Source organism: Rhagoletis pomonella, unplaced genomic scaffold (assembly GCF_013731165.1).
Source record: "Rhagoletis pomonella isolate Grant_MI unplaced genomic scaffold, Rhpom_1.0 Rhpom_scaffold_00004, whole genome shotgun sequence".
NCBI lineage: Eukaryota > Metazoa > Arthropoda > Insecta > Diptera > Tephritidae > Rhagoletis > Rhagoletis pomonella.
In genome coordinates, this window is record NW_023458558.1 from 48968568 (window position 1) to 48979561 (window position 10994).

Consider the following 10994-nt stretch of genomic DNA (forward strand, 5'->3'; position numbering starts at 1 on the left):
GCCAACAGGAAAACAGCTGATCAAAACCAGCTGGCTGGCATTTACGCAAATCACAAAATTGAATTTGATGGTTTGGAAGTTAAAAATTACAAAATGCGACTAATCAAACTTGTAAGAAATAAGTAGTTATTTGTTTAATCAATAAACTGTGTCAGTATAACACTTCGTGATGACTTTTCGTACGTTTTAAATTTTACACTTTTGAATGTAAACAAAAATTATATCAGCTGTTCGTCTAACTTGCAAGTTTCTGCAAATTTTCTGTTCGCGTACCATTTTGGATATTTCTCTCTTGTGAGAGAACAGATGCCATTTCGCCGGAATTTGGCAGTTGGTTGGTTTTAACTGGAGATTTTAAACGAACGCACCTATTAAGACATACCTCGGCGAAAATCTGTATTCGCCATCAACGGAGCAGTGATCGGACTTTTACCACATTGTGTTAGATCTGCCACATTTTTGCGCATCTACCACGTCTACCACACAAGGTCTGAAATCTACCACATATTCGTGTTTTTGATTACCTAGTTTTATTTTTGCTCGACTTAATTTAAAAAAAAATGTAAAAATTATCCAACACTAAACACTATATGGTAGCAAGAATGATATAATACAAGATTCCGCATCCCCGGTGGCGTTGAAATTTCTAGAGTAAAAGTAAAAAAAAAAGCCGAATGGGAGGATAAAATAAACTGTAAGGTAGTAAATTTTCTCAATAATAAATTTTCCAGCAGAAACGTGGTTTCATTATGTTAAATTAAAGATTTAATAACGAATATTAAAAAACGGAGATTTTTGTGAAAGTACTAGAAAATTTCAGTGCATTTAAGGTTTCTGAGGCGTTGTTTACATTTACTTGAGAATTGTCAAAATCGGCAAATCCCAAGTAGCGGTTTCTGTAACGTGCCACATTTGTTCGCTACATTATGATGTGATAAAAAGAAATGCTGGCAGCACTCCGCAAGGTTGAAACAAAATTTATGTTCGAAAAATATCTTGATATGGAAGAACCCGCTTTACACTGTCAAGGAAAAAATTGCCAAAACTCAACGCAATTTTTAGCAACTTCAATCTTGCGCTTTGTTATACTAAAATAATTTTTTTTTTAGAGTCTAAATAAAAACATCGATTCGCAGGTTCGATCCCTGCTGAAGTCTAGAAAAAGAAGTCTGATGAGGAGATGTGGTGATCTCCGAAATAGTGCTATAACTTCTACCGCTTAGACTTTGCTGCTTTTTCAATTTTTCCTAATAAACCATCGTGGCACAAAGCTCAATAAAAATATTAAAAAAAAAAGTTTGCAATTTAGGTGAAACTTACAGAATTTCTTCAATTTTTGTACGAAGTTTGATCCAACACCAGAGATCTACCACATTTTTTTTGATATCTATCACATTTTTCCAGATTCTACTACACAGAATTTTTTGTGAGTCCTATCACTGGAACGGAGTGAATGAACAATAGGTTCATTCCTTATCTTTTTGGACTAAAATCTGAAAAGTGTCAAAATGCCAGAGCGTAAGCAAAATGCGCTCACTAAAAGAGAATAACAGGAAAAGTAAAGGAACGCAAAAAACCAAATTTTTAGTCCAAAGAATGGCAACAACAAAACTAACGTCAAATAAAAACAGAAATGTATGTACAAAACACATTCACACAAGCACAAGCACAATAAACACTTGCTATATCAATTATTTTTTGCCTCCTTCCAATTTCAATTCATTTCTTTTACTTTTTAGATTATTCTCACTTTTAGCGTATTCTTTAATTTCCGTTAATTTAAATTCAGTTGAGTTTGACACTTTTCAGGATTTTGCCAGAAAAAATTCTTCTGACTAAATCTGACTACTTCGGACTGATGAGAGTCACTCTCACTGACTGTTGCTCTCTCATTTTTGCTGTCATTTCCGAGTTAAGGAACGCTTTTTGGACTAAATCTGACTACTTCGGACTTTTTCTGACTATTTCTGGGAGATAAGGAACGCTCCTAATGTCGATGTTTTCACTTTTCTAGTCAATGTATCGACGATGTATTGTCCAGCAAATCATCGATGTTAACATCAATATTTTTGGACGAAGCATCGATATTTTTTAAAATCAATAGCTCTCCATGAATGTCAACAAATACATTTCAGCATTTAAAGGGAGCTCGTCTCTTTAGCCTAAATTGTTAATAGGCAATAGGGAATCATTAAAAAAAAAACGCGAATAATTTTAAAATTAAATTCATAATTCAACGATTTTTAATTAATTGGTTGCATCCGGCATCACATACACAAGTTATGTTCGATTTGCGTTCAGTGACTGGCAAAACAGAAAAGGAAAACGGACGGCAGGTAAAAACAGAAATGAAAACCCCAAAGTTGCCATATTACTTAGAACTCCAAACAAATTACACTGATGCTAGATAAAACTTCATGGCTTTGGGTGACATATATAACTTGGCCAGCAAATCGCCAGACACATACGGTATGCCACAAAGAACGCCAAGAAAACAATTTTGCACTGCTTGTTTGCTCATGAAAATTGGTGTGGATTTTATTTATTTAGTTTTAATAATATCATTAATGTAATTTAATTTTAATTTTTGCTTGAAAACTCGAATTAGGACTAAACAAAACAAATATTAAACCAGCTTCGCTTCGAGCTATAGCTGAAACAATCTATGTGGCGTGCTTTGTGTATTTTCATACATTTCATCTTAACCGTCAAAGCGAATCTGTCACGCATTTTATCTGGCATCAGCTTAACTTTTTTTAACTTCCTGTACCTGAATATAGTGCAACATCTGTAAACGTAAAGTACATCAAATTAAAAACCATAGAAACCACTTCATTTAAGATATTAATCTAAAGATAATTAGTATAGATTGTAAATTTTACCACCAAAATGTTTGTCATTATTTTGGCAATTGATTTCTCTATTTAATCTGGCATCTCTGAAAGTGCATGCACCAAAACAATGAGAGAAAACACGATGTGTCGGAAAATTCTTCTAGCTAGAGGAAAATAGAGTGCTTCTGCATTTACTTCGCTTTTCGTTGAGCTACAGGCGGTGAAAAATGCATTTCCTTGGCTCGCGATTCACACTCGCAAATAAGTAACACGGAGAGTGTTAAAAAAAAGCGTGTCGGTCTTGGGTGTACTGCAGCTCCATCAGCAATTGCATTTGTGACCACAGTGTCTGTGACGGAGGCGCTAGTGATAGTGTTAACAGAAGGCGTTGACTTAGACGTCAGATTTTACGTGCTTCCGTGCGGTTGTGTAAGAAAACAAAATATATAGAAAACTATATATCGAAAGCAGTCGACGCGAAGTAGCAGAATTAGCAGCAGAGGGAAGCAATAAAGTGTGTATCGTTAAAGGGGACTACGTGACCTGCTGGCTGCAAACATGAGAAAGCGTACGTCAGATTACTACAGTTCCGATACGGATCAAATGGTGGCCACTGAGGACATTGGAGTCAAGGCTCCTGTAGTAGATGACTATCAAGATATATTTGTGATGCGCCCGCAAACACACTCCAACTATGGCGATAGCTTTAGGGAAGCAAAACGTCTCTACGATAATGGTAATGAGGAGGTAAGATCATTTTTCATGTTTTGGTGTAGAGACAAGCCATGATTATAGTGACGACCTAGGGCTAGACAGGTCGGTAGGGTGGGCATGAATATACATGTGTATTCATAAGCAAACATTTCTAAAAGTAGGTCGTCTATAATTTTTGCACTTTAAACTTCTTGTTTTTGTTTTTTTTTTGTTAAACGTACAGTGTATTGATCTTATGTTTCATAATTGGTATTTTAGGTGCGAAAATTACTGCTAAAAGAATGTAGCCTGATATATGAATGTAGGAAGTGTCGCAATATGTTCCGAAGTCTGACGCAGTTCATCGGTCATAAAAGAGTATTCTGCCGCAGCAAAGTACATAGTGACGATGACAATACGGAGGGAGATGATTACAATGGATTCTCGGTAAGTAACTATGTATTTCTTTTGTAAAAATTTAAAATGGCGCTGATGCACATTCATGCTCGTTTTTTGTACAAATTTTGTCATTGCAGAGCAATCATGTAATGGCGGCCAAAGAAATTAGTAGTAAAAAAAATCGGAGCAGTGACTGTGTTTTGCAAAAAATTGATGAAGCTGTGCAACCGACCAGAAAGTTGAGTGAAAGTAATGAACTTATGGACGAAAAAATAATGGCTGGTAATTTCCTATCACATAATTTTAGTTATACATACACATCAAGAACATAATATACATACATACATACATTTGTACAAACATATGTATATAGTGGTATATCGGACTTGACAGGGGGTAGTATTGGTATATTCTTTGTGATTTTTTTGTGTATTATGTAGGCGTAAAATGCAAACTGCATAGATGTCGACTTTTATATTAAGTACGTAGGACCCCTTGTTTTTATTTATTACATATTTTGCTGAAATTGATTTTCCAAACTCCTTAGGAATACAATGAATTTTAAAGAGTTTTAAATAGTGCTTTGGTAACTTACATATACAATGGAGATCTATACGAACATGAATACATATACATTTTCAGTAATGGTATGTATGTATGTATGTATGTAGTATGTATTTACTTATATCCACCCACGTACCTATATGCATATGTATGTTTTATGGGCTTTGCACAGAGTTACATATGCACAGGTGTTGAGTTGCATAATGTTAAAAAATCTTTTTCTGATAAAATTTGAGAATTTTAGAAATTATGATATTTTACGCGCCATGAGCTGAAAAATGTTATCTTTAAACTGAATAGTAAGCTATGTAATTGAGTTTGCGTTAGATTTGAGTTTTTAGTGTAGAGTAGAAATATGTAGTAAAGTACCCTATTGTCAACATTTTTATACATTATGCAATAACGACACAAGTAAAAAACCCCTTAAACAGTGGCAGAAGTCTCTAATCCATGAATAATCCTTTCTAAATCTCTATGACTGCTTTATGATTTTTTTTTTTTAATTTTGAGTTGTGTCGTTATTGCAGAGGACCTTCGAAATATGAAACTTTTCTTATCTTTTTTGTATGTATTGAAATCTAAGGTCAACGCAGCCAGGTAGAGTACTAGGGAGCGGCATACAAAAAATTATTTTAAAAACGGAGAAACGGCTTTGTACGAATTGGAGGATAGTGCTTTTACTTGTATATATTAGAATTGCGAATGTTTTTCGTACACAATATCAAAATTCAAATTTTTTAACTTAATATTCATTTGAGTAGCGTTTTACATGTGCAGACATGCATTTAAATTAAAAATTGGAAAATATAAAAATAAAAATAGTTTGTCCATGTTTGTACATATTATGAATTTCCATACGATAGACGGTAAACGCTTGCAAGCGTATGGTATAAAATTAGTATTCGTATGAAATAAGTTAATTGATAAGTTATGTACATACGCCTCACAGATGTACTATTATTGTGAATGGCTGTGGTTTCTGTTCACTGTTTAGTGTGAACCCAACCAAGTAAGCTACACTAACTTATCAATTAACTTATTTCATACGACAAACATCGATTCGTAATAGGGGGGTATATCTATTTATGCAGCAAACTATTTCCGAATAAACTAATACAAACGTTATGGTTTTTCGTTCAGGTGAAAGTACGGAGCAAATGGTAGACCACACTGGAAATGAAAAATTGAAAAACATAATCGCTTGCCCCCAGGAGCTGTGTAAGCTGAGTTTTTCCAACACCAAAGAACTTGAAATACACTTCTCTCAAGATCATACGTATGTATAATGATATAAATGTATATATTATATTATAAGCATTCTATTTTTTTGCAAACAGTAAAACAACGCTACTTACGCCACCAGCTGAGCAAGTTGCTCCTGAGCACCTAGTTATTACAAGAGCGAAGCGAATTCTGTCGACTAATTGTCACAAATGTGAACACTGTGGAAAGGTTTTCGAACTCAAGGAAGCTCTGGCGACGCATCTCTTGCATTGCCCGGTTAAACATAATATTTTGAGCAAAACTCTTTCGGCTGGAATAAGCGATCAATCCGTTACAAAACGCCAAAAATTGCAAGCATCGACAGATGGTACCACTACAGAGCTTCATCCAAGCGCTGAAACTTGCAAAAATGATAACACAGAGAAGGCAATAGAAAAGGTGCCTGCAGTGGCAGGCAATATCGCGGTGGCAGATTCGGACCGTACCATAGTTGTAAAACGGGAATACGTCTCTCAAGAAAATGGCGTCTGCGCTAACACAAACATTACAGCGAAGAAGAGGAAATTGAAGAATCGCAGAGTTCTGACCAGTTAGTATTTAAAACATTAAACATTTGAAAAATACCTTTTTTTAAATAAAAAATAAATAAATTTTACAGGCAACACTTGCACAAATGCTATTTCCATATCGAATGTTGAAGAAGTATCGCAAGTAAAAGAAGAAACAAGCAGAGGAGTCACCGGTACTGAAACAAAAGTTAGATCAGAAAGCGGCGGTAGCAGTGATGGTAGTGATTTGGAACCCAAAAAATTACTGTCCACTTGCACTTATTGTGACAAGTCATTTGAACGTCGTGCTGCGCTATCCACCCATCTTCAGCACTGTTCGGTGAAGCAAAGCGTCCTTGAACATACATCTATTTATGGCATCAGCGTTTGTACGAAGAGATCCAGGCTCCATTCATCGGCGGAGAAATCCTCAAAGGAAACACGTCAACAAATTATGGTTGCCACTGCTGAAGATGATCCCGATACAGAGCTTTTAAATGAAATGTTTGCCAATCTTGGTAGACAAGACTTCGGTGTGGGCTTGCGGACTGTTATAATTGACCAAGATGACTTGACAGCTTCCGGTACTGATGATGCTAAGGACGACGAGGAAGAAGTTAAACCGGCTAACACTTCCACCGAAGTGATTGAAAACTCCCCGGCAGATGTCAGCGTGGCTGGTAGCGAGAATACGCCTGGTATGACAAGTAATGAAAGCACGCCTGAAGCAAAGGAGGAGGACATGGAGACAAAGGCAGGCCGCCGTATGCGAACTGGGCCAATGGAAAAGCGGCTGTTGTGTCGCTGTAAGATATGCTATAAGCAATTCACCGCTTTAAGTAATTTGCGACGTCACATATCCATGTTCCATTATAGGGCCCAACGTTTTGGTTGTACGTTATGTGAATATCGTGCTTTTCGACGTTACGACATTGTCAACCATTTGTGCAATACACACGGAATGAATGGCGATCCTGAGGCGATGTCAATCGAATTCGTTTCGGAACAGCAGGTTAACTATAGCCGAGAAGATGTTGAAGGTGACATTGTCGTACTCGATGAGGGCAATGATTTGAATCCATTGAACGAGTCGGTCGAAAACGTTGAAAACGGCAATGAACCTATGACAAATGTGAAGCGTCTAAAACGTAATAAAACTATTGCTAGTTCAAGTGGACCGAGCATCACGATGAGCAAGATTACCAGGCAGAAATTAAAGCGGTCGCAATCACAGCACGAAACTTGCACTGGTGGTATGAAAACCCCGGCAAGGCGTCCCATAAGGAATCGCATAAAACCTGAAAATAAAGACTTTGTATATGATCTCTCCAGTTTGGTTAAAAAAGACAACAATGCCCCACAAAGCGATGTAACCCGCACTCTCAGGCGGCGTAATACAGCCAACACAGGCTCAGCAGAGGCTATAACGCCTTGCATAGAATCACTCTTAGGACCCGCCGATAGTAGAGAACATATACGCGGCGCTTTAGGCCGTTTAACTGCGATGGTTATAAGTAGTGGGGCGGCAGCATCTTCTACACAGCCCGAGTTACCAGCAGAAAGACCACAAATGCGACCACGCGTGAACGCGACGCAACGCGCAGACAATCATTCAGTTCCAGTTATTGAAACCAGCGATTTAGAAGCTGCGCGCCTACAATCCACGTTGCTGGAAGACACATTTCTCGGTAAAGTAGCTAAAACTTCACCAACATCATTCAAGATTAAACCTGCATTATCGCTGCATACCAGCACGCTAAGTTGGCTGCTGGAAAAAGTCGATTCATCGCTACACCAGAATGCCAAAAGCAAATCTTCGCCTAGCAGTACTTTGTGCAATGATGAAAATGGTATCAGCAGTATACATGTCTCCCCGCCTCCGTCAATTCCACGAGCAAATGCTCCACCGCCTACGCCGCGAAAACGCATCACAATGATTGATCGCCTGCGCAATGAAACCTGCAAATATCGCGATAGTCTATTACGATCTGCATTAGAAGACTAAATGGAAAAAAAGTTACGATTAATTTTTATAATTATATTTATTAGTCTATTTTAGATTATGTGTAATCAATCAATATTTGATAGTACCTAACTGTATCACCACCAACTTCATATACATTTGTTTACAAAACTTAAAACCTACCAATTTCTTTGAGTAGCATTTGTGAATTCGATACATTTGTATACATGAATCCTTTTATCCATATATCTCCGAGTGCGTATACATTAAATACATACATATGTAAGTATGAAGATTTCTGCTGTACATAAGAGCATACATTTGTAAGAGTGTAGTGTAAAATATATAATTCACGTACCTTGTACACTCAAACGAAATTATTGTGTATTTCGTGTGAGATGAAGCCTTAAAAAATAAAGAATAAAATAGCAAAAAATTTTCTAGCTGTATACAATATTCATCATCATATTGTCATGCAAATATGTATCGACGTGATAATTTTATAGAAGAGCAAGTAAGAAAAATAGCTGTAAATGCTTCATGGGACATTGAGGAAGCGAATAACAATCTATCATGGTTACATAGTTATATTGCGCTTCCTTCTTCACCAATATATAATAATTTCGCCTAAAGAGGTACATACATACATGGTAGAGCGATGAAGGGTGAAGAGCAGAAGGCAATCCCACACCAGCTTTGAGTGACCTCCTGTGCCTTAAAGGTGAGGAGCGCTAAAGAAAAAACTTGGGTATTTTGAAGTCGCTAGAGACCAAAGAAAAATAATTAAAGTAAAGACCTCAGGTACTTTAGAGTTGCAAAAATCGTCGAAAACTATGCAGTGCTGCCAAGTTTTTCCGTTTTTAAACACTAGTCGAGTCGAAATTTTAGGAAATGATATGACATTTTCAATACGATTCGGCTGTCGAAAAACGACTTGCATTCGACACGACTCTCGCAATGAGGCTGAATAAAGAATTGTGCATTAGTCGTCAAAAACGCTGATAGTTGCCTCTGTGGCGTAGGCGTCCTGACAATTGTTAAGACAATTCATTTTGAGCAAAATGTTGAAGAACCTGAACGTAGAATTATAAGTTGCAGAAATACGCATTTTGTGCGAGCTGTTTAAGCAAAAAAACTGAAAAATTAACAAGTAATTTTTAGCAAAAAAAAACCTACTTCAATTCTCATATAAAAATATATATATATATATATATCTTCACATGATCCACCAGTCGGATCTTAACCAGATTAGTATGGGACCACCTCTGAGACACTAACTCTCCGATGCAAAAAGAATTATCGAAATCGGTTGAGGTTGTCCAAAGTTATGCGGTAACATATGTACATAAAAAAAAAAATATTCCGACGAACTGATAACCTCCCCCTTTTTTGGAAGTCGATTAAATAGAAGAGACAATCTTATATACACATCATGGTCTCTTTAGTTATTATAGCTATTCTGGTATGAATTTTTCTTCATTCTTTCACAATACGTAAAAATTATTGTCTCCATACGTCAAATTATTGTCCGATTTACTATCCTCAAAATAATCAAGACAATGATTGAGAAAATTGAAGAAGGATGCAGTGCTGAAGTAGTCTTGAAGATCCCGAAAATTTCGAAGTACTCCCGAAGATCACGAAATAATCTCGAAAATCCTGAAGAAGTCCTTAGAAAATTTCAAAATAATCTTGAAAACCGTGAAATCCTGAGATTGCCGAAGTGGCCCGAAAATTACGAAATAGTTCCGAGAATCCCGAAAATGCTGAAATGCCCCCTCAAATCCCGAAAATGACGAGATCGTCCCAACAATTCGTGACATTTTCGACTCCATCATTATCGACTGCGGGCTCGGGCTCGTCTCCGCAGTAGGGGGGAAAAGTGTTCTCTCCATAATTTAAGTACGTTTTGGACATCAGTCATCAGTTGATGTACTTAAAGTAATTCGCCCTGATTTTACACTATTACGTAAGTCACATAACTCTCTGGGAAAATTTTCCGGAACTTTTCTTGTCTGCCAGCATTTCAAGCTGTTCGAAATCACGTATTTCGGCCTCCCCCTTTACAAGAACATTAACCAGCCGGGCCGAGGTAGCTTCCCACGACAGTCGGGTCTACGTAACCGGAACGACCCAGATTTATATCTGGCCAAGGACTGTCACTCCAGCAACACTCCCCAAAAAGCCTTTGAGGAATTTGTATGCTGCTACAACAACAACAATTCAGCTTCCCCATTAAGGAACCGGGCATTCCAGATGCATGCCCTCTAATCGTAGTTCTTTAAACGTTTCCCGGGGTCGTCATCAATGGGAGAGGGGGAAGAGGGGCTTATCATCCGAGGCTTTGTGTTGGGTTCTTCACTTGAAGCGGTATTGACGTGTTGGGTTCCAAACCCGGCGCACAACCCATTGCCGGGACGGGGGTGGTTGATCGGATTCGCTTAAAATTTTATAACTGAGGGGTTCTTAGGGTCGCAGATTAAACTTCAAAATGGTGGGTCAATATTGGATGGACCATTCATCAGGGAAAAGTTATTATCAAATGTTCGTACATGGCGTACGAGTTACCCCGAAAAGATGGTCGGCCGCTTTGGTGTAGTGGTTGGCAGTGCGCGCTCCCCCTTTAGCAGGGCCTGGGTTTAAGCCCGGTTTAACCCAACATCAAAAAGTATGAAACAAAAAAGTTTTTTTTTACTAGTGGTCGGCCCTCAGCAGGCAATGGTAAATCTCCGAGTGTATTTTTGCTATAAAAAACAGCTTCTCAAAATG

At 37.5% G+C, this 10994-nt stretch overlaps 1 protein-coding gene across 2 annotated transcripts; it reads left to right on the top strand.

The window, feature by feature from the left end:
* Window positions 1–2987: 2987 nt before the first annotated feature.
* Window positions 2988–8691, top strand: LOC118737712. 2 transcript variants are annotated; one of them, XM_036468416.1, is made up of 6 exons: window positions 2988–3581; window positions 3807–3974; window positions 4064–4208; window positions 5631–5766; window positions 5828–6303; window positions 6373–8691. In XM_036468416.1, exons 1-6 carry the CDS (start codon window positions 3393–3395, stop codon window positions 8265–8267), a joined length of 3009 nt encoding a protein of 1002 aa, XP_036324309.1. In that variant the 5' UTR covers window positions 2988–3392; the 3' UTR covers window positions 8268–8691. The 2 variants fall into 2 exon arrangements, with proteins under 2 accessions (XP_036324309.1, XP_036324310.1); XM_036468417.1 differs by lacking the exons at window positions 2988–3581; window positions 4064–4208 and having other exon boundaries at window positions 3887–3974.
* Window positions 8692–10994: the final 2303 nt, after the last annotated feature.

Bases quoted from the DNA above. Each gene is read 5' to 3' on its own strand.
- LOC118737712 (XM_036468416.1), top strand. From the start codon at position 3,393: ATGAGAAAGCGTACGTCAGATTACTACAGTTCCGATACGGATCAAATG. The intron at 3,975-4,063 runs GTAAGTAACTAT...TTGTCATTGCAG, and splicing joins ATGATTACAATGGATTCTCG to AGCAATCATGTAATGGCGGC. The intron at 5,767-5,827 runs GTATGTATAATG...TTTTGCAAACAG, and splicing joins CACTTCTCTCAAGATCATAC to TAAAACAACGCTACTTACGC.